Source organism: Phoenix dactylifera, unplaced genomic scaffold (genome assembly GCF_009389715.1).
Source record: "Phoenix dactylifera cultivar Barhee BC4 unplaced genomic scaffold, palm_55x_up_171113_PBpolish2nd_filt_p 000144F, whole genome shotgun sequence".
Classification (NCBI taxonomy): domain Eukaryota; kingdom Viridiplantae; phylum Streptophyta; class Magnoliopsida; order Arecales; family Arecaceae; genus Phoenix; species Phoenix dactylifera.
Genome location: NW_024067699.1, coordinates 1,000,474 through 1,024,642, shown reverse-complemented (window position 1 = coordinate 1,024,642; position 24,169 = coordinate 1,000,474). Strand labels below are relative to the sequence as shown.

The window sequence follows — 24,169 nt, the reverse complement described above, 5'->3', positions numbered from 1 at the left end:
CATTAACCTATTTTGTATAAAATTCAATAAAGATGTATAAGCATGAAATGCAACTAAATACGATGAAAATAACAAAAAAAAGATTAACAGTTTCATAACGATGTATAAACATGCCGAACAACTGCCAGTCAAGCTAACCTCTTCCCTCTTAAATCTTCAGGATGAATATTTAAAATAAATTGATGCTATGTAATAAAAGCAGAAGAGCAAATGATATGATCCACTTGTTAGCAAGCATACTAAATAGTCCGCTAGCATCAAATTTCTATCAACTATCAAGTATTGAAAAATAGAAATTTCAGATACATTATACTCTTGTTGTATATAACTTACAACACCTACCAGTTTTAAGTAGTTCACTTATGCACTAGTTTATCTTCGTATTAGTTTTCATGGATATACATAAATGTATACATCCTATTGTAAAACCTAACTCAAATCGTGCAAGCTACTATAAATGTGACTACCGAGCTTTCTTTTTTTGATCATATAGTGCATTAATTAAAAAACTTCTCCTCAAGTTTCAGAGGATCAAAACTCATAATCACCACTAAGATCCTAAGCCAAAGCTGCTAAAACATGGCCAAGTGAAAATCATCTACACCTTGGATTGCACAAATGTGACAATTCCTTCATCACTATGTTTTTACTTCTCATACACCAAAATTCAGAAAAACAAAAATAAGTTGTCATCTGAAGAGCAATTAATCTAGAGAAGGGGACAAGACCTCCTTAATCAATCTGCACACAACATTTTCTCTACAATTGATGGCACTAAAAAATGCAGTGGTAAATGAGAACACTTCAAGATGATGTTGTCATAGCCCGTCACAAGTTGAACTCCAAACACAGCCAATAATATATTCATGGAACAAATTAACTAATCATGCAAATTAATCATATTGTAGTTAATTATTCATGCAAATAGAACAAATTAACCAGATGGAGATGTCTCATTCATCCCATAGAAAAAAATGCATTCACACAGAAAGTCATGTGGAAATAGAGCCAAGGCCGGCACCCAGAAGCTAGGGCTGTTAATGAGCCGAGCTGCTCGGGATCGGCTCGGGCTCGGCTCGTTAGTCAAACGAGCCTGAGCCCGAGCTCAATATGAGGCTCGTTTACACTCGAGCCCGAGCCCGAGCTCGAGCCCGAGCAGCTCACGAGTCCAAACGAGCTCTAGTTTTCCACTGAAAAATTTTATTTCAGCACCATAATTCATAAAAATCTGACCACATAGAGAAAAATAGCTTGTTATTGAGGCCGAGCCTGAGCTCGAATTCGATTACGAGCCCGAGCTCGGGCTCGTTATAGAGCTCGTAATTGAAACGAGCTTTACGAGCTCAAGCCCGAGCCTTTGCTTTACCAAGCAAGCCCGAGCTCGAGCCCAATATAGAGCTCGTTACCGAGCCCGAGCCCGAGCCCAAGCCCGAGCTTCTGTGAAACGAGCCGAGCCGAGCTCTCCCAGGCTCGGGCTCGGCTCGGCTTGTTGACAGCCCTACCAGAAGCCCACTTACGCATTTCATCAAATAATCAAAAACATTAGAAAAAATGCTGAAACCTAGGATTATACAAGGACCTAAACCGGAGTAATATTTCGAGGAGGAAGAACTAGGATTTTGAAGAACCGAAGAAGAGAGGAATATCTAGAGGAGGAAGAATCGAAGAAGGGAGGATGGAGGATAACAATGTAGGGTAAGCTGCAGATTTAAGGTTTTGAAGGTGGGAGATACCTTGGGAGAAGGGATGAAGCACGCCGAAGTTGCCGGTCGCCGAAGAGACTTGCTGAATCGCCGCAAGGTCTACAGTTTTGTATGAGCACGAAGGGGGAGATCGATCCAGGAAGGAAGGGTTTTCTTTAGGGTTCCTCTGTCTCAGCCCTTAGGGGAGAAATGGAGAACCTTCAAAAGAGAGCGAATGGGCTTATGGCTGTGGCTAGCATCGGCTGAACGCTTAATTAAGCAGTGAATGAGTTATGGGCCTGAGGACTCCTCACGGAAAATCGACTGCTGGAGCGATTTCCCTTGCGGGTGGCGGCTGCGGCCTGTGGGCTTGTGGGTCTACATGGATAATTCGGATTCGGGTTAGGTCGGATCGGGTTGGGTTCGGGTTGGATTGAGATTGGGTTATTCCAAATCCGACCGAAAAAATAAAATGGGTCTAATTTTAGAACCCCACTTGAACCCACGGATCCTCTAAAATGGGTCAGGTCTAACTCGGTTGGGTCGGTTACGGTTCAACCCGGCCGTTTGCAGCCTTACGCAAAACCCTTGTAAAACCCTTGTACTTTAGGGTTTATCTTCCGTTCCGATTGGCCAACCGCCGAGAGACTCCACCGAGCTGTTCCTGCGACGCCATCGAGAGCTCGGCTATGGCGTCGAAGGCGACGAAGCCCGACTACGAGGCCCTCCGCGAGCTCTTCCGCCCGCACATCGACTCCTTCAACTACTTCATCGACGAGGGCCTCGAGAAGGCTCTCCTCTCCATCCGCCCCGTCGAGGTCTCCGACCCCTCCACCGGTGGCAAGCTTAGAAATATCCTTTATCACTTTTTTTTTCTCTCACTCTCTCTCTTTCTTTTCTTTCCTCGATCGCTTCAAAGGTTTCTTTTTTGTTGCTTTTTGGCTGCTTGTTTTTCCTTGACGGAGTTCGGGCACTATATTTTGAGAATCCCCAAGTTTTCCACCCGGTGAGGGAAGGCCGTATAACTACTACCAAAGGCCGTATAACGGAGGCTCTCTATCCCCATGAGGTTAGTGATTTTGACTTCGAATTATCTCTACTGTTTGCTGTCAATGTAAGTAGCTAGAGTTTCAAGTATTGGATTCGATGTAAGTTCTTTCTTTCTTTCTTTCTTTTTTCTTGGGGGTGGGAGCAGTGCAGGCAAGCGAGGACAACGTATAAAGGAGAATTCAAGGTGACAATTTGTCTTCAGTACAACGAACGACAGCCCGTGCAAACACCCATGAGCTTTGGGCATTTGCCCATAATGTTGAGGGTATGCTTATGCTTCTGCTTCTCGTCTTTTTTTCTTTTTGTAGTTTTGTATATTTTCTTGGGAATTCTGTGGGCTGGGGTGTTGCCGGGGTATGGGGTGTACTGAGATTGGCTTTTTTTTTTTCTCGCTTTGATTGGAAAGTGGAAAATCTTTTTTTTTTTCTTTTTTTTTTTTTGATTTTAGTGCAATCACTGAGGATCTTCTTAGATTGAGCCGAGTGGTTGATATGTGCTGTTAGAGGTTTTTCATCACTATAGAGGGGTATCTTGTGCTCTTAAATGTTGTTCGGGCTTATAGGTGGGTCAAGGGGATCTATGATAGTGTTTTAAGGGGAGGAGTAGATGGGCTACTGGAATTTGATTGCTTGTTGAAAAATTGTGGGGACGAGGCATGGGAGCTCTTGTGGTTGTTAAGTTAACTGTTGCTTCATCAGCTGGATGAAATGAATAAAGTAGGAGTCTATCTGAGCTAGCCACTGGTCCAGACAAACAAAGGAAAAATACATGCTTTGGAATGACCATGAGCTACATGAACATGTAACGTGGGCAGCAAAGAACACAAGGAAATGCAGTGCAACTCATCAAGTGAAACGGTTGTAGAGTCTTAGTTGCATTCTATGTTCTCGTATTATGATGTTTAATATTTCCCGCCATTTGTGTAAGCTCTGTTTGAATATTCATAATATGAAACCGTGAGAAGTACCTGCATTTAGAGATGTTTGATTAATGATATCTAAGTGAAAGATATAGGAGTCTATAAAGGCTGGTTGTGTTGTATTATTCTCTCTTTATTCACTTCTCCATCTAAAAAAATAACTTCATAGGACGTGGTTCTTATTCAAGCACTAAGGACAGAAGTTTTGTTTTTGCAGTCAAGACTCTGCCACTTAAAAGATGCCGACCCTCAGAAGCTAATTTTTCATAAAGAGGAGGCAACTGAAATGGGCGGGTGAGTATCTCTTTTTAAAATGATGCTTCAACCCAGACTTTAATGTTAATTTTCTTATCCTCTATTATTGTATTATTCCTAACAGACCTCAATTAGGATGGTTGCATTTTGAGACATTTTACTAAGGAATTGTTTAGATGATCTGAATTTCTTATGGCAACATGTATAGGATTTTTTAATATGATTTTGTTACCAATTTTTTTGTCACTTGTTTGTCCGTAAGCATCTAGATGTTAATCATAGACTTTAAGGTAATGTTTGGAGAGTTGATGCCATCTTGACAACAAGTTGTAGTATGAGATTCTAGTTATAATATCAAGATTAGTTGGAAACTTCAAGTTATGGTGCCATACCTGCATCCGGAACTTTTGGAAACTCATGCTGACTCTTGATTCCTAAATATTTCCTTATCTCGTATGTGCATGCTTGTGTGTAACTATATATGAGATCCACTTTCCCATGCTAGTGCCCAAATGTTCTCCTGCTTTAGATAACTTAAATGTTAACTATTGAATGGATTCAAGTCAATTGGTCAGAGGAAAGGTTCCCTAGATGTGTACATTGAGATTATTAATGCATGCGTGGGGCAGGAACTACCAAGTATCATGCCAATGCCAGACATGTCTTGGTGCAACTCATAATGTAAAATATTTGTGTGCCACTGGTTTTTTGCAAATAGACACAAATAATTGGAATTTTTATGCAAAAGCAACTACTTTTGTTAGCTTTATTATTGGTAACTAGACATGTTTTAAATACTAAACCCAGAAATTTGTACATAAACAAATCAAACATTTGAAATAAAACTTAAAATGCTTGCTACTGCTAATTTGTTAGAGCTGATATATTTATGACACTCACAATTGATTGACATACTAGCTCAAACCTATTTGATATTGGACTAAATGTATCAAATACAAAAACCTTTAATTGTAAAGGAAACTTGTGGAATGGCATATTAACAATGTAAATGATGTTATAAACAGAAGGAATAAGATATTCTAATTAAATAATTAATTATATATAAGATCAGCATTGTAGGAAAAACTTTTTTTCTTGCTTCTTGTGTATGCAGTGAACCTTAGGATGGTAATTTAGGACTACCTTAATGTGTTGTGTCAATGGTTTTTGGTGGTGTTGGACCCGTCTTATGTAATGAATTTAGTTTTCTTGGAGTACTCTCTCATGAGGTTCAGTTAATAGTAAAGGTGTAAGTTGTTACCACTATATATTAGCACTACATCAGTGAATATGTAGACATGTGAGGATCCATATACTATAGAACTGAAATAACCGTCAGTTGTCCTTTAGAGAAGTAGATTGTAATGATAGCTGATATTTGTCAAGAATCAAGATAAAGCTCTCACTAGTGATGTTCATTCCACGCCTTGACCATGCTCTTGGAACTATAGTGCTGTATATGGATAGCTTTGGTTTTTCATGTATTTTCTTACTTATCACTAATAGCACAAGGCATTATTATGACCGATCAAGCGCCATGATAGCTAAGGCTAAAATTTGATACCCCAAAGTGTTGGTATGCCTTGTTGTGATGGTTCAATATATGCTTCCACTCCTCATAATTGCTATGATCATCCATTGAACTAATTACCAGAACTTCACATTATGAAGGGACACAAATGGAATCATTTAGCAAGTAAGACCAATAGATGTGTGAGTGCCTGCATGGGTGTGCATTTAATCCCACTTCATGGGCATGTTGGGGAGGTCTTGGGTACCTAAGCAAGGTTGAGGATCCTAATTAATAACCTTCTGATTAGCCTTTTTGGGGGAGGTTGTTGGTCGTTGTAAGATGAGTTAGATCAAATCAAGAAGTGTAACATATTGAGTCGGGCTAGCTTTGCCTTGCATACCTAATATTTTGGCTTCACCAAAATTTCACTTGACTATAACATAGCTAACCTCCTTTCCTGTTATATTCTTTCTCTGCTTTACGACTTTGGCATGTGTCCTTATCTATGGGCATACGGTTTGTAATGATAGCAATAGGAGGTAATAGCTGATAACTATGTCCACTCTCTCTTGCTCTCTCTTTTCTAGTATATGGGATATTGTGAGTAGTATTAGTGATTGTTGTGGCACCTGTGGATGGTGAGTATGCAATGACATTTGAGCAAATTGTGGGAATCTGGGAAAAGTATGGGCCTCTTTTGTTGTGCTACTCTTATTTCTCATCCTCTAAGGATTAGCAGGCATCGGATTGTGCTAGGTTTATATTCATTGCACCATGGATTTCTGGGGCCTACGTATGTGTTCTGCTCCTAGTGGGTTGGTGAGTTAACCTTCACTTGGCTTTGATCTCACCTTTAAGAATAACATTACCATGTGATGGTAGTCTCATCGTCTTATAAGGCCATGCCAATTATATCATCATTTATTGGTGAAAATGATTTCAATCTTGCATTTTGTTGGGTTGCTAAGCCATTATCCTTCAGCAATTACAAGCTTTTTGTTGTTCATTTAGTTTTACAAATCTGTTGCCTAGTACCCTTAAAATTACATGTGTCTTGAATTTGTAATGCTACTCCTGTTGCCTGATCATCCACAATGGACAGTTTTTTTTTGATGTGAAGTGTGAACTATATTTGCGATGTAGAGTTTTCCCCTCCTTTCATTGGTTTAAACTTTAAACTATGCTTGGTTCATTTTGGCATTATGATTTTGCTGTGGGTTCACAACTTTTGTTAATTGTAAATTAATAAAGAATAATATAAACTTGAAGTCTGCATGTTGCTGTCTAATAGCTCTGGGAAATATACAGTTTTGCAATCTGATATTTATCATACTACTATGGAGTCAAATGATCAAAGGTTGCTAGCTAAAACACTTTTGACAAAACAACTAATTTGATTAGATTGTCCTATTTTGCAGTGACTACTTCTTGTTATTTTTTTTAATTCTCAATTTAATTTCATTTACTTATAGTATAATTTCTTATCAGTGGCTTCTAATGTTTTAGTATTTCAATGACTGCATTTTGTGGTGAATCATTGGGCATTTTTACTATTGATTCTTTGTTTACTAAATATGGTTTATTTTTTTTCTAGTTACTTCATTTGTAATGGGTTGGAGCGACTTGGCCGACTTTTAATCGTGCCGAAACGTAACTATGTAAGATGCACCATTCTTCAATTATATTCTCTCCTTATTTAAACACAAATGTCATTTTTTCTTTACATTAGAATCTCCGCCGTACCGATTGTACCGACGTACCAGTGGACATCCGTATCGGTACAGTACCGGTTGGAACCGGTACTAAACTGGCCAACAGAGTAGACGCGTGTGGACGCGAAAAAAAACAACGCGTGGATGCGCGCCTCTGTGTGCGGATGCATTCAATGCAACAGAGTGGCATTAAATGGCCCACGCGGGTTGACCTGCGTGGGTGCGCTGCCTCACGCGGGGAATCGCATGCGGGTGTGTTCCCTGCGCGGGGAATCACGCACGGGCGTGAGTTGGGGACGCGATTCCCCGCTCGTGCTTGCGCAGGCGCTCGTTCCTGCGCACGGGTGCGGTTCCTAGTGTGGGAAACCGCGCGCAGGCACGCGGGGAAGCCGCACTTGGGTTGGTGCGAATCGGCCCTGTTCACAACGGTACACAGCGGAAAGCGGTGCCTGTGTGCGGGCACACAGGGAAGCCGCACTTGGGCTGGTGTGAACCGGCCCGGTTCGCACCGAGACAGCGAAAATTGGCCGGTTCCGGCCCCACCGGTTCACACCAAGACAGCAAAATTTGGCTGGTACCGGCCCGAACCTTACCGGTTAGGACCGATACTGGTACGGTACATGCTGAACCGGCCAGTTCGGTAGACCTTGCATCAGATACAAACTTTTCCTAATCTATCCTTTTGTATTTGTCTATAGTTTCATCACTATAAAAAATCTTTATTGTTTCAGCCAATGGGCATGATTCGTTCATCATTTCGTTCTCGTGGCGTTGGATATAGTGATAAAGCAGTGGTCATAAGGTGCGTTGCTGTTTTCTTAAAGTGACAATTAATTAATTATATTTTGTATCTTCACATTATCGATCATGTAGCTTTCATCTTTAAAATTTGCGTAAATGGGTTGCGATGGATTGTTTGCTTTCAAATTTTTTTGTAATTTTGTTATATTATATCTTTCTTCTTTTTCATGTTTTTTTGTGCATTCAATTACATAGTTTCTTCATAACTTTCTCAAACTTTGTAACATTTTCTTACTTTGCTAACTTAACCTTCAAGCTATAGTACAAAGATAATAAAAATAGAATTGAGGGTCAGCATTGTTGCTAAAATAGCTCATTGAAAATAGAATTTACACTGCAAGCCCATGAAGGGGGATACTTGAAGTACCATACTACCATCATAAAGAGAATATGCAACCAGATTTAAATATTATTTCTTGAAAATTTTCTGGACATCTAACTCTTCGAGAACAATTTTATAGGTACCACAGTGTTTTGCGTACCAAATCATGACCATTTTTACACAAAATCTTATGTCAATCAACTTCTTGTGATATATTATAAGTCACAGGGAATCAACAATTTTTCAAGAAAGATGCGTATGTGTCTATGTATAGACCTGTATATTCGGATGTGGTCCCTTGATCGCACTGCATTCCCTATTTGCTGTTGTATATCATTGTGTTGCAATGGTTTGAATAGGAAGCTTGCTTGGTATTATGTTGCTGCATACATGGACCTCCTAGCATTATGCAGCCATATATGCTCCTCTTATATGGGCCTACGTAGAAGGGGTAGGTTCAGGTGGAGGATGTATATATGTATGCATTTGTATATTCAGATTTGCTCCCTTGATCACACAAAGTTCCGTATTTGCGGTTATTGTATATCATTGGGTCGCAATGGTTTGATTAGGAGGCTTGCCTGGTATGCATACATGACCCTTCTAGCATTATGCAGCCATTTGTGCTGTTATGTAGGCCTGTTAGGAGGTTGTTTGGATTGGGGTGGGGTCATATATGATCCGGACTCAACTCAAAATATTTGAGTCCGCGTCGGGTCCGGTTGCGGCCATGACTACATTTGTTTACTAACAAGAATTCATGAACAAAATTTTGTTCTTACTGTTGAATAAAATTGTTTGCTAACATGGTCAAAACTCTGAGTTAAAAGTTTATCTAGAACCGTAATATGCTTCAAGAGGTTAATAACCTCGATAGCTGGCTTTCTTGATGCAGTGAGATTAGTTTAAGAGCTTTTCTCTTAATAGAGGAAATGAAGAAATGACTCATGTAACTGGTCTAATATTTGAACCTGACCTGGTCCCATGGGTCTTCCATAATGGATTGGGTTGGTCTAATCGGGTTGGGTTGAGTTGGGTCACAGTCAACCTGTCATCATTTGTAGCCTTAATTGGAAGCTAGGCACAAGTTATTCCTGTTTTTCTTTGATTACAATTTTTGGAATAACTTCTGGTTGAGAGTGTTTTCTGTATAATAAAGGAGGCATGCATAAATGATGGTTTTATGCTGGGAGCAGCTTATGATAGTTTTCTCTTAGAATAGTTTATGCTTGGCGTAATTAAGTTTTTTTGACTAGGATAATTAACTGCTGCGTATGCTTGGTTTTTGGAAGATGATTGACATGCATAAGGGTTATTCCAAGTCTTCTGCCTTCTTTATTTCCCACCCAAACACTGGCTTAGGACATAGGACTTGTTTTGCAAGAAGTTATTATTCCCAATAAGAAATAGATATAACTACTGTCAAGATTATTATATAGTAGCACATTAATGTAAATTAAGTGTATTAAGTCCAAAAAATACATATCTAAACATATTGTGATCCTAATGTGGACTTGGAATAATTAATTACTTGTTGGGCATCCCGCTCTCACTTGCAGGTCAATCAAACAACTTAGTAAATTTGAGTTGGATTCATAATTACTACAAGTAAATCACATTAACTAGTTGTACCCTTGGTTCCTGACAAAGGTAAATATATGCATAGTAATTTGGTGCATTTCATTTGATAATATTGTTTCATAAGAAAGATACACAATTGCTGATCACTTAATGCAAAGCACCCTCATAAGGGGAAGAAGATTGCCTGCTATAGACAAGATTATTAGATTCTCTCCATTAGTTTTTCTGCTCCATTAATCATAATCGAAAATGGTAAGAAGGAAATTTATCATTGTTTTGTTTTCTTTCATGAGCAGACTATCATGGTGATGCAGTGTTCTGGGTTTCTCCTACAATGTTGTTCTTTAGTCATTTCGGCTTTGCACAAAATTGTAGATCTTGAGATGCAATAATGTTGAACTGAAGGATTCATGTGCCAGTGCCAATTAGCATGCCTGTGGCTGGCCAACATGGAATGGACCATGCAGTGCCTGTGCCTTGCGCCAACAAAATTAAAGAAGTTTGAAAATTTTTGCTTAATGTCTATGGGTGCCAGACTGTATTGCCCCGTGCAAAATTGGAATTGGTTGATGTTCTGTGATGTGCAGGGTATTGTGGCACAAGTGTGCTTATGGCACCATGTTGCTATGTCACAGGATGATTGGCATGCATTGGCACTTGGATCGTTGGACTTGAACCATTTATTAGTTTGATAAAGTGCAGTAATAAGTGGGGCGGATAGGCTTAGAATAATATCTGAAATTGCCACGTAGAGAGCAGAAACTATGATGCACACTTGAGCTATGACCAGTCTACTCCCTATTTTCTCTAGTACTGATAGAGAAAAGTTCTAAAATGTGGGTTAATAGGAATTGGGGACATACCTATCTTTGACAAGGTTTGGTAACCAGCAATGTTAGAAATAGAATGTATCTCAGTATGCTTTTTGTGAATATACTCAGTTTGAGGCGTAGCCATCATAAATGTTGTGAAAATACAAAAAATGATTTTGACAGTTGTAAATCATTTTCAATTAAACTATCATTTATAAAAATTACAATGAAATGGTTAGAAGAAAGGCCTTTGCGAATTTTTCAGAAGAATGCAAAACTATTGATTTTAAAAATAGCAAGTAAATTTTACATAAGTTCAAATTATGAATTAATTGTTGATTGAATTGATATGCGCTATTGGAATGATCTCATAAAACATGCATGGTATAGATATGTAGTTTCATCAAATCTAACCAAGTTGGTGCAGTAACTAGTAAGTAAATTTTTGAAAAGGAATTTATTGGAAAGAGACATGGGAAGAATTACATGCATCAAGAAAGATGTAGCTTATTGTAGTTTCTTCTCACAGGGTGCATGTAATGGTAGGCCATGTTGTTTAAATTGTCATCCATACATAAACTGTTATCTCCAGCTTGACTTTGTGGAACTTATCTAGCTATACTTAGTAATTTATAGCAAGTGCCAAATGAGGTAAAGCTTGCAGAAAACCATTCCAGTTACTTGTTCTTATTGTAGACTTTATGATCTGCTACAATAATTGTTTTAGAGAAAGCCTTCTCTGCTGTACATAGAGTTAAAGTTTGTCTTTGAGATGTTTCTATTTTGTGAAAACAATAGTTAGTATTTGTAAGTGGGTGTTAGTTGCTTTCTTTCCATAAGAAAAAAGAGGAAAGAGTTGTCTTTCCACTTATGACATAAGTCTTATGTTATAACTATTAATTAATTCATATGCATATATCAGTAAATTCATGCATATATAGGTTATAGGATAAATATTTTAGTTGGAAATTGGTTTGTAGTGATGGCTATTCTTTGATACTGTTCTAATATTTTCTGCTATGTTGTAGATGTGTTCGAGAAGACCAATCTTCTGTGACAGTTAAGTTGTATTACCTTCAAAATGGAAGTGCAAGGCTTGGATTCTGGTAACAGCCCCTACAGTGACATGTCCCAAAAAGTAATCGATGTTCCATAGTATTTACAACATGGATTTTCTACTGAATTTTTGCAGGATAAGAGGAAGGGAGTTCTTACTTCCTGTTGGGATTGTTTTGAAGGTGTTGTATCATGATCTTTGTTCTTGTCAACAGTTTGTTTCATTTATCATTTATTGTTCAATATTCAAGTTAAAGTTAGAAGAAAATATTGCGAAATGCAGAATGTACATACACATGCATAGTTTTTTTAGATCCTAAACTTGCATTAATGCCCCTCCAAAAGTTTGAAACTTGTATCTGTGGCCCTCCAAAATCTGAATACTGTAGATTCACCCTTCTGGTTAGATGACATTTTGCAAATGAACGTAATGTTACCATTTCATCTTACCAGTGGATCCTCTCGAGGTTTTTTTTTTTGTACTTGCATTCTTCCAAAGTGCTTAGTTACTTAGTTTACATGTCAAAGATTAAAAAGTACTTATAAACTGTTTGCACAAAATTTCAGCTAATTGCCTATGTTTGAAAAAATCATATAGTATTAAATATTAATTGTAACTATAATATCTAGGCTTCTCCCAACTATCTAGGTTTGGCTTTGCCAAAAATTCCTATTTGGGGCCACTGCTGATGTTATATATAATTGCGATAAAAATATTCAACAAACATGCTGTATTAACTGTAATCTATACAAACTGAGGTTAGAATGAAAGATGAAAGCAAAACGTGGGGAAGGGTGTACATGCAAATTTTAACTTTCAAGGGCATACATGCATTTTCTACTATTTATTTTTCTTGAATGGTAAATTTAATACAAAGAGATTTTTGATGTGTTTATATGCTAAACATTCATTCCAAAGTCTTTCCGCTACGATAATTGTTGTTATTGTGGTTGTTTCATTCATTTTGATTATCATCTGATGTTAATATTGAGCAGTTATTTAGTAGTTCTTTTAAGAGTTTGAAATAATACATGTAATCAAGGTCGACGACATCGGTACTGGGCATCGTACCGATTCTCCGACGGTATGAGTTAGTACGGGCCTACGTCGTGCCGTGTCGGGCCTGTATCGACGGAGGAGAGGGTGACGGACCGTGAGAGAGAGAGAATGGGGAGAGAGGGAGGGAGAAGGATGCTGAAAAGAGAGAGAAAGAAGGGGGGAGAGGGAGGGAGGGAGAAGGACGCCGACGGACGGTGGTGGAGGCTGGCGAAATAGGAAAACCGGCTGTGGCCTCACCTTCCGCTAAGGCTTCGGCCTCCGACGGCCTCCGCCGGCATCTGCGACCCTCCGTCGGCCTCCCTCCCTCTCCCTCTTCCTCCCAACCCGGCTTGCTCTCTCTTTTTCTGTTTCCTTCTCCTTCTCTGCCTCCGGCAATGGTTTTCGTTTCGGTTGCTGGAACCGTACCGGTGAGCCTCCGGTATGGCTTGGAACGGCCGGAACTGCCCGGTCGGTTCCGCCGACCCTGCATGCAATATATATGAGCATATGAGCTGGTGAGTTTGATCTCTCATAGAAGAATGAAACCTAGCCAAGATTTTGTTTTAATAGCCAAAGTGAAGTGTTCACAATGAGAAAGAAGAGATCTAGGTGTGGGCATGTGAAGAAAGCTAGAGAGGCAATCCAAAAGAAGAATGATTGATAACATTAAACAATTGTATATGGAAATTGTGAACTAAATAATCTTGAATTTCTACTAAGTATGTTACTAATATTGATCGAATGCGATCTTGTTGTCTTGAAATTGAAATTGCAGTGCCCTTTTTCCATCAATTTTCATTTGGAGGTATTTATATTGTATTTTCATCTACTTCTATTTGGTGTAAACTTAGTAGCAATAACTTATTACTCATCTTGTGCTATATTTTCATCATTTATATGTAAATCACCATTAGCAGCTCATAGGAAAGTGCTTGTATCAATACTAAAATGACAAAATTCCTCCATTACTAATCTCCATATTTTCTACTATATTTACATATTTATGTATCTACATTTATTTATATATATGTATGTTATATATCTGCAGATTCATGGTATTTTGTTTCTATACAGAATATGTATCTAACATTTGTGCCATGTAGTTGAGGACCATTACTTGTAGAAGTTACTAATGGTTAAATGATTATCATAACTACTATCACGTAGTAAGAATTTAATTTTGGGTAGTGTAGTTGAGCAAACGAGCATGATTGTTTTTCTCGCCGATTTGAATATCTGTAGCAATGGAATGATGTCAAATTTGGTATCCTTTAGTGCTTTTAGGGATCATGTCAAGTTATAGCCAATAACCAAGGTATGCTGAATGGTTTAGTTCCATTTTGATTACAAAGGGTTGTAAGTGTGCCAAGTTCAAACAAGTTAGGCCCGGCTTAATCTCCTTCACAATTGAGCTGAACATGAGGTAGCTTATTTCATTTTGAGCCAAATTTGAACGGTTTGCAAGTAGCTTGTTTAAGGGTCTAGTGTGAACTTGAGGCAAAGATTCGAAAGCCCCCGAAACAAGACTGTACCACTGATATCAACATTTGCCAAACTGATCTGAATCTAACGAACTAATCTAACACAAAATTGGGACGGTTCGACTGTTCAGGTTGGTTTGGCTTATAAAATCCCTGACCCTTCGGCTGAAGGCTTTGATTACTCTCTCTATCTCTCTCTCTCCTCTTCGACATCAAAGATGATGCTGTTGGCATCATTGATACCAAAGATGCTGTTGTCATCCTCAGTCGACGCCATGGGGTTCCTCGTTGACCCCGATTAACGATAGGGTTATGGTTAGGGTTTTGGTTAGGGTTTTGGTCTTCCGATTGCTGCCATCTACAAGGTAAACCCCGTCTATCTCTCTTCATAAGGGTGTGCTCGGGTCGGGTTAGGTCGGTTTGGAGATAAATGTGAAACCGAATCGATTCAAACCAGTTTTCTAAAATCGAAACCAAAACTAAACTAACTATCTACAAAAACCGCTTGAAACCGACCTAAAAAATTCGGTTCGGTTTATTAGGTTGACATTCAATGGGCTGGGCTAAATGGGTTGGGTTAAGTCTAAACATAAAAAAATTCATTTTATATAGGTTTGATATTCAATCGACTAGAATAAATGGGTTGGGCTAAGTCTGAACATAAAAATTCTATTTTATATACAAAAGAAAATATAAGAAAAAAATAAAAAATTGAAATTTATATATATAGACACATATGAGTTGGGTTGGGTTGGATCGGGTCGGGTCGGTTTGAACATATACATATATGTGTGTGTGTATGCATGGCTTAGGTCAGGTCGGCTCGGGTTGGGTCGGTTTGAATTGGTGTTTTGAAAACCCAAACTAAAACCAAGCTGAATTTTTTGGGTTCAAGATTTTCTCAAATCGAAACCAAACCATTTTTTTTTAAAAAAAACCCGATATAAGTTGTGTTCGCGGTTTGGCTATTTTTGTACACACCCCTCTCCGTCCCTCTGTTCCTTCCCCTCTCTTCCTCTCTCACCCTCTTCTCTCTCTTTCTTCCTCTCCTCCGTCTTTCCCATTGCCATAACCCCTCTCTCTCTCTTATTCTCTCTTTCACTCGCGCTCTCTCCCCTCCTGCCCTCTCTTCCTCTCCTCCCCTGTCCCCTCTTCGTAAGCCCCCCTCTTCTCTCTCTTTGTTTCTCTCCCTTCCCCCTGGTTCGGTACACCTCGGCTCGGTATAGTAAATAACAGTTCCATATGGAACTAGTCGTTAGTTGGTATGACGGTCGATGCTAGTTCGGCGAACCTTGACTCGTACCATACTTTTCGTTATGGAAATGGGACTGGGAGGCCCTCAGAGCAACCAAAATAAAGGAAAACAAGGTTTGGTGGCATCAGAGGATGTAGTGGGCTAGTGTTAGACAAGGTGGAGGCGGAAAAGGTGTGGCATTCTTCTGACTCTGGGTCGTGTAAGGGGAAGGAGGCAATTATGTTGGGTAGGGGGAAGGAGAAGGCTGGGAGCAGTGGCTTTCGCTTGCAATTATTATTATTATTTTTTTTTTGTGGGGGGCGGGGCGAAGGCTGGCTTTCACTTGCAAGGATTATTCGCCGGGGGGGGGGGGGGGTTGAGGAGTTCCCTTTGTGTCAAGAACCAAGGAATTAAAGCTAATTTTATTGGGTGACCTGCCAACCCAGTGCTGAAGCGGGACTAGGTGATGTATTCAAGGAATTAATGTTGCTTCCATGCCCAAGTGAAATGCTTGACCCTTTCTGAGCATACCAATGATCTTGTGCATCAGAATGGGACAATATCTAGGGTATATCGTTCCAAGGGAAAATTAGAAGGCCCTTGTATCCTGAGATTTCAATCTTTGAGGTCTTTTGAGCCTTTTGTTTGTTTACTTTGTGGAATTTATTCAGACAATATCTTAATTTAATGGTTGAAAATACATTACAAGTTATGTCAAATTATAATAATTAAAAATAAAATATATTTCTTGTTTACAAAATAACAACTAAAATATTACATCACCTACAATATATTTCTTATATATTCCTATTTTCAGCTCGATCGATCCAAGCTCGAGTGAGCTAAGCCTAGTTCGAGTTTGGGTCACTTGCTAATAATTGGGCCAAACTGGAGCTGAATTTTGAGCCGAAAATGGGTTGGTTTACAAACCAAGGTCGGAGGAACCGGTACCAGGCACCGTACCGGTTTTCCAGCGGGATGACTCGGTATGGGCCGTGCCCGGCCTGCACCGAGAGAGATTATTGGTACCATGGAAGAGGAAGAGAGAGAGAAGGGGGGAGAGGAAGAGGTGGCGGATGCTGGCGGAGGGCTGCGGGGGGCTGGCGGAGGGCGCGAGGGGCCGGCGGTGGCCGCGGCAGGCGAGGCTACAGCCGGTTTTTCTGTTTTGAATGAAACAGAGGTTCGTCCGTGGCTAAAACATTTTAAAATTTTTAAGTGAACTGCCTCCGCCGGCTCTCCGCAGCCCTCCTCTGGCATGCGCCACCTCTTCCTCACCCTCCTTTTCCCGCTCACTCTCTTTCTTTCTCCTTCTTTGGCTCTGACAATGGGTTTCATTTCCATTGCCGGAACCGTACTGACGAGCCACTAGTACGGTTCGAGTCGGCCAAAACCGCCCGGTTCGGGACGGTTCCACCGACCTTGTTACAAACAGCTCACTAATTTGGCAGCCCTAGGTAATTTGGGGACATTACAAGTTCCAATTTTGTTATTGTGAAGGGATGTGCTTTTGATGTCCAAAAGTAGCTGCTCATGGCTGAGTATCTATAAACTGCAGATTTAATTAGTGAGATCATTTGTTTCTGCATGCAATCGATTGTCTGGTCATTCCAGTGGTATGATACGTTCAAGATCTTACTTACAATCTAATACCAATGCACTTAGCTGTATTCTAATGAGTCTCACCTATTTCTGTAAATATTACAAATTCATCAAGTCACTTGTTTGGCTGCCAAATGGGACCGTCAACTCCTGGGTCATTGAATGAAGAATATTCACAAAATGATTGAATGAAGAATATTCAAAAATTTTTGGCACCATAAATAGAAATACAGGAAAGCAAAATTTTGATGATCTGGGTTGTAATGACTTGGGTGTTCTCAAGTATCCAGGAGACTTCACAATGATCTATGACTAGCATATGTTTTTATTAGTTCTCTTGAACACAGAACCTGTACGAAGATTGATGCCAATTAAATCATGATAGTTTTAATTAATGCATGAATATATTGTTCAGTGGGCTATTTCTAATTTTATCCTTTTTTATTTGTGCTTCATCCTTTGGTCATTGTGGTTGCAGTCTTATGTTGTGTCTTAAACCTTATGAGTACCTCTAAATTATGCTTTTCTTCCTATGTTCCATCACTATTCTCTTTTTCTTGTATTGATGGTTTGATTGCTGAAGTGCTTGCTGGTTGTTAACAGGCTCTTATTGACACCAGTGACCGTGAAATCTTTGTGAGCTTGACATGCTGTTATAATGATAGATACCAAAAGCAGAGGGGTGCAGTTGGCAGTCAAATAATTGGTGAAAGGGCTCAAATAATTCTTGAAGAAGTCAGGGATTTGTCTCTCTTGACAAGCTCTCAGTGCTTAAAGCATATTGGTACTCATGTTCTGTTTATACTAGTCATATGGTCGTTCTATGCTTCTATGATATATATATATATATCTTCTGATGTCTTTGTTTAGGAGAGTATTTCCGACCTGTCATGGATGGATTTGAAAATGAGTTTCATACAACTGTAAGTTAGCCTCAGGAATGTCATTGGTGTTCGTCATGTTAATTTGCTTTAATGTGCCAATGTTTTCTGATTGGCATGTTCTTGTTACACTATCTGTATAGGTTGCAGAAGCTGTTCTTAGAGACTATGTTTTTGTGCATCTCACTAGAAACCATGACAAGTTCAATTTACTGATGTTAGTTACTTCTTCCTTTCTCCTATATTGCGATCCTTTAGTGTTTCAATGGTTTTTTCTCAACTTGTGGCATCTTTGCACCAGATATTGGAGATATAAATAGCTGGGTTTTCATAAAAGTGAAGTCCATTCTTGTGGTATTAATAGCATCTCTTGCTTTAGTTTTATGCTGCAGAAACTTTACGCACTTGTTGATCAAACTGTTGCACCAGATAATTCTGATGCATTACAAAATCAGGAGATTCTACTGCCTGGACACTTGATTACCATTTATGTCAAGGTATTCTGTTTATAGCTCGAAGTAAATTCATTGAACTTTTGTTATAATTTTGAGAGTTCAAGCAAAAAGTAAGTTTGATTGGGCTTCGTAAGCTACCTTGTGGAGCTAAAACTTCTACAATTAGCAGGAGCCAATTCTTGGCAGATTGTGGTTATGGAGTGCTTCTTGTTTTCTCTATCGTAGTTTCTAGGTATCTCTTCTATTGAGCTAAAATGGCTTTCAATCTTGAGCAGAGTCCTGCATTTATCAGATTCAAGGTGGCTTATCGGTACGGTTCCAGCAACAGAAACGAGACCTGTTGTCAGAGCCGGAGAAGGAGAAGGAAAGAGAGAGCGAGCGGGGGTGGGAGGGAGAGGGAGAGGTCGGGATGCCGATGGAGGGTCGGCGGAGTCCGATGGAGGCCGCGGGGGGCGCGATTGCCGACTTTACTTAAAAATCGTGAAATTTTTTAAGACCGCGGTCGGACCCCTATTTCGCTCGAAACAAGGAAACCGGCCATGGCTTTGCTTCCCGCGGACTCAACCAGCCTCCGCCGGCCCTCCGCCAGCGTCCACCACCCTTCCTCGGCCTTCCTCCCTCTCTCTCCCTTCTCTCGCTCTCTCTTTTCCTCTCTCTCTCATGGTACTGTGCCCTCTATCGGTATAGGCCCGACATGGTCCGTACCGAGTCGTGCCACCGGAGAACTGGTACGGACGTACGATGCTCGGTACCGGTTTCTCCGACCTTGATCAGATTACTAAAGATATATATGTATATATGTATTTATGTATTTTTGTATGTATATAATTTTCTGATTTGGGTGGCTTCTGCATTGGGTTGTTCAATCTTATTTGCCTAAGCCACGTGCTTCTTTTTTTTTAATCTTAATTTAACAGTATCTGACCAAGTTGTTCTATACTTCTAAGAACTAAATGTAATAGATTCATACCAGTCATGTATATTAATTGTTAATACAGAAGTCACTTGGCATTTTTTAGTGGTTAGCCGAGTGAATCTTTTGTTCTCATTCATTGTTTGAAAGAGCTCATATTCAAGCAATGGCTAGCATCTTGAGGAGAATATTGATTCATTCTATAGCACCAAAAGTTCTGTGGTTTTGTACATCAGTTTTCTATGGTGGTGGATATGTCATCTGAATACCTCCACTACTTTTGTTGATGAGTGGTGTTAATCATTTTTTGAGAGAGAACTATTTCTTGGCCTTCTGGCCTTTGTTCTCTTTTATCAACTAAGTTCTGAAGAAGAAAATTCATTTCTTTTTTGCTGTTGTGCAGTTTCATGGTTCATTTGTTTTCTTTACTTTATATGAAGGTTTCCAACATAAAGGATTAGTCATATTACTACTAGGAGTGAAATTGAATTCAACATCTACTGAATGGAGCTCGTACAAGAAAATTGTAGATGATGATATATAATAGTTTCATGTTGAGTTTGCCTTTGATGGTAAAACTTCTAGGAAGGATTAATTAAAACGCTTCCATAGCAGAAGAGATGGAATGTTCATGAATCAGTTTATAGGTCGATCTGATGGTTAAGATATATGGATCAAAAATATTTCCTTGTTAATATCATTTCTTATAGGGCTGTAAATTATTATTATTTACTTTAGTTTTTATATATCCTAACTGGATTTTTGTTATTTGGTTAATTAGGAAGATATGTTCTTAGCTGACATATTTTATATTTTGTGATATTTTGGATACTTTGTCAACTTTGCAGGAGAAGGTTCAAGATTGGTTAAACAAGTCAAGACGTCAGCTTCTTGATGAGCTAGCAAAGAAAGAGAAAAATCTGCAAATCAGTATGGGTATGTTAACTATACGAGTTTGCTTTTGTCTTGGCTTAAAATAATTTTTTCTCTTGGCTTACATGGAAATTGATTTTATGGAGCAAGAAGAAACCGTTTTTGTGTTTCTTATGCTTTTATTCTTTGGCATGCCTTTTAACAAGTATCTTTAGAGATGCTTTGAATTTTTCATTGATTAGTCATTTAGTATTATCTTAATTGAAAACTAAAAATCTATACCATCTTATCTAGTGCCACAATCATTTCAGGTCTTGCAATTACCAAATGTGTAAAATGAGAGTTGTAGTAAACCTATTATTTATCATAGAAAAGTCAAGACTTGAAATGGTGTCCTATTGTTAAGATTAGTTGCAAATCACGCCAACACAGTATCCGTGATTCTGTGATTGGTAATCCAAAGTGAGGATTCACAACAATGGTCATGATTCATAATATTTGTGGGAAAAGAAATGAACATTATCTATAGAGCTTGGATGCTAAAAAATATTGATACTGGGTACATGAAATGAGAGTTCAAATTATTGATCTTGATCTAGATGTATTAAGCATGTAAACCAAAATTCAACCTATTTGCATGCTTTTAAGCTACAAATCTCATAATAGCATTGTATCTTGCCATTAAAGTTGTTTTTTGGCCCCAGACCACTTGATGCATTGGAAATTACGTAACTTTTGTCATTTAATTTGTAGAACTTTTAGATGTTGTAGATCATATGTACTGTTGTGGATTTTCAATCAAGATGTTTCATCATCAATTTTGCATTGGCAGTATTGACTCTCCCATCCTAGTAGGACTCACTCTACTCTCTCTTTCATACACAATCACCCACACACACATATATAGGTATATATGCATACACAGCATACACACACACATGCACTTATGTACATAGATACATATAAGAATATGTACATATGTTTACATATGCACATAGGTATACATATACAGATATGTACATGCGCACGAACACAGATACACATGTATTACTAGAGCCTGCTGGTACAGCTTAATTGCAGGAGTCTCCCACTTAAGGAAGTATATCTGCTTTTCAATCTCCTTGGAAACTTGTAACCGCACCTACTTCCTAAACAATTTTTAGTAGTTAATTTTAGTTTTACAAGACCTGCTTCCCCATACTTGTGTTCCTGCATCAGCACCTGATTAACTAAGCCGAAGGGTTTAAGCCTCAATTTTATCAGTGCAAAGCTAATAATGAATCTTTACAATTGCAGTGCTCCATCTTACTAGTCCAAACCCAATAATGAGTCTTCGTAATTCATGATGTACATCGCTGGTTGGTTTCTGAACTATTAGAGTACCTTAAAATGGGAAAAGGTAGGATTTCAGGCTATCTTGCCTCAAGTGGATAGAAAAGGTGCAACATTATAGAGCCGGTATGCTCAAGTATGCTGTAGGCCTTGCAGATTGACAGTCCAGATTGTTAATCATGGTTTGCACATAACCAATAGACAAGTCAAAATAATGTATGGCGATTAAAACTATTAAATTGTTAATTCAAATGCATTAAAAGGAAATCTCTAAACATGGGACTTTTGGTTTTCATGCACTAAAAGGATATTCTAGGTTCTATTAATTGTATGACATCGTTGTTTAGTTACTTTGCTGGTTTAAAATAATAGTAAGAGAACCCTAGAGATCAACACAATTATATTGCTGCACACCAACTGTTTTTGGTTTTTTATAAAAATTCTTATTGGCAAACCATTTGAATATTGGTTTGAAATTGGCCATAATCTCCTATTTTGGTTGGTTCTAGACGGTTTGAACCAGTTTGAGTTAGTTACATCTGGTTCAACTAGTTTCAGTCAAAAATGACAGAAACTTCTTTTTGTTGCTCAACAGTGTATCATTTTTGAATTTCTCCTGTGTTTGAATTTCTTTACTAAAAAGACATCACATGTTGGTCATTCCTTTTTCCTTAGATGTTTCTCTTTTTTCATACAGAAAATGAAATATTGAATGAAGTGATGAAATGAAATATTTTCGTATTTAGATGTCTTTTCTTGCTTAGATGGGTTATTAAAATGAAATAGAATGAACTATGTTTTTTTTAAATTCTGCTTAGGTAATGGAGTGGAATATGCTTTAGATTGGTTATTAAAATGATATGTGATTAGCTGATTTACTAGTATGATTTTATTGAAATCAAAAGAAAGATGTTTGCATGAGTTTCTTATTGCTTAGATGGGTTATTTATCAATTTTTTTTTGAAATGCAGTGTATACTTCCACATATGTGCCTGCAAATGTGGATGTGGTCCCTTGACTGCACTGTGTTGCCTTTATGCAATACTATATGCGGTCATACCACATATGGACCAAAATATAGTCCATTTAGCATGGCGTGGCCCCATGTGGCCTGCTTAGTATCATATGGCTGTGCATAAGCCTGCTTAGCATTCTAGAGCTATGTATACAACCTGCTCTTATGCGGGCCCACGTAGGTAGGTGAAGCAGGCTCAAGTTGATATTTAGGTTTGATATGTTTTTTGGTGGGCGCGAACAGATATTAATAGTGTTATGTTATAGTTATTGCTATTGGGTATTAGATATTAAGTACTAAACACTAATTGTTAGGTCTTTGCTATTATATTTCTATTATCCATCCATAAAAAAATACCCTCCTTATTGTTGTTTTTTTATTGTAGTTAACATATTATATTTATTGTTGAATAGCTGAAAAATAGTAACTACAAAAGCACCTGCATATGCGACCTGCACACTGCATAGGTGCTATTCCCTCGACCACCTGCACACTGCAGCCGCCATTGAAAACACTGATTAATATTATACTCTTTGGATACTGAATAGGTACATGTAATAATTCTATACTCTTGTGTACTTATCCTTGTGATTAATTGAGTGGGTTTGATATTTACACTCGATAGTCTAGTTACTTAGTACATTATTTTGATCTACTTAATGCATTAAGCTTCAATGAATCTATACAATTGGATTTTAGTCTAAAACTACCCAATTTATACAAATTACAATCCTAGATAACCTAGAATGCAGTATTACAATGTTGAATAACTTGTCTTGTTTATTTTATTTTTGCTAATTTTGTTTTTATATTTTATTTTGACTTTTCTGTTCAAAACTTTGAAATTTTTGAGACAATTTAAACATCCAGAACTGAATCTCTACTTGGGGTCCGAAATTGAAACCAAGTTTTGGAAGCATATCGTGGATGGATATGAATATCAGTTGGTGTATAGTCCGTCTGGTTTTGGTATGATAGTTCAATAAACTTTTTGAACTGTATAAATTCATGGATGGCTATGGGTGATGTTTCATCAGGTTTTCTTGTTTCAGTCCATGAAATTGCGGGTGTAACACAGCTGAACTTGATGGAGCTTGGTTCTGATCTAGCTCGGTTTGAAATTAATTTCAAGCTTGAACTATTAGATCAAGCTTGATTTGTTACCATTGTTTTATGCTCAACTTGAGCTTAGTTTCGAATGATGCTGAACATGAGTCTAGTTGATGAACTTGATAATCTTACATTGAGCTGAAATCAATTCTAGATTGAACCAAGCCTGGTTCAATGTTGAAAGCTTGATTTCAAGCTTTCTTCAAGCTTGAGTTAACATTTAGTTGATTCCATGAATAAATAGAATGCAATAATTCACGCCCTAATCCAGCAATACATTATTTATGTAATATTACAATATACAATATAATTATATTCAAGCCTTACATAGTCGAGCTTGATCAAGCTGGGGCAATTTTTCGCTCGGCTTGAAATTTATTTCGATCTTGTTTTGCTGGTTCAGGCTTGATTTGCTTAGAGCATCAAATCAAGCTTGATTTGAGCTTTTCTTGAGCTAAGCTCGAGCTGAGCTTAAACTGAGCTTGAGCTGTTTGGAGTTTGTTTGGCAGCCCTACATGAAGCATAAACGGACTA

The 24,169-nt window shown here is 38.4% G+C and overlaps 1 protein-coding gene across 3 annotated transcripts in view; it reads left to right on the top strand.

Annotated features, from left to right (window-relative positions):
• The first annotated feature begins 2,307 nt into the window (after window positions 1–2,307).
• The window catches only part of LOC103719269 (DNA-directed RNA polymerase I subunit 2), a 51,965-nt gene continuing 30,103 nt past the window's right edge, over window positions 2,308–24,169 (top strand). The window contains exons 1-13 of one of the 3 annotated variants that reach the window (XM_008808427.4): window positions 2,308–2,534; window positions 2,657–2,751; window positions 2,878–2,997; window positions 3,869–3,945; window positions 7,014–7,077; window positions 7,863–7,933; window positions 11,676–11,753; window positions 11,840–11,885; window positions 17,660–17,840; window positions 17,927–17,979; window positions 18,081–18,154; window positions 18,317–18,434; window positions 20,154–20,241. In XM_008808427.4, coding sequence (XP_008806649.1) covers window positions 2,372–2,534; window positions 2,657–2,751; window positions 2,878–2,997; window positions 3,869–3,945; window positions 7,014–7,077; window positions 7,863–7,933; window positions 11,676–11,753; window positions 11,840–11,885; window positions 17,660–17,840; window positions 17,927–17,979; window positions 18,081–18,154; window positions 18,317–18,434; window positions 20,154–20,241 — 1,228 coding nt within the window. In that variant the 5' untranslated portion in view covers window positions 2,308–2,371. The remainder of the gene's footprint in view (window positions 2,535–2,656; window positions 2,752–2,877; window positions 2,998–3,868; window positions 3,946–7,013; window positions 7,078–7,862; window positions 7,934–11,675; window positions 11,754–11,839; window positions 11,886–17,659; window positions 17,841–17,926; window positions 17,980–18,080; window positions 18,155–18,316; window positions 18,435–20,153; window positions 20,242–24,169) is intronic. The other 2 variants (XM_039116924.1, XM_039116925.1) reach the window with 2 other exon arrangements.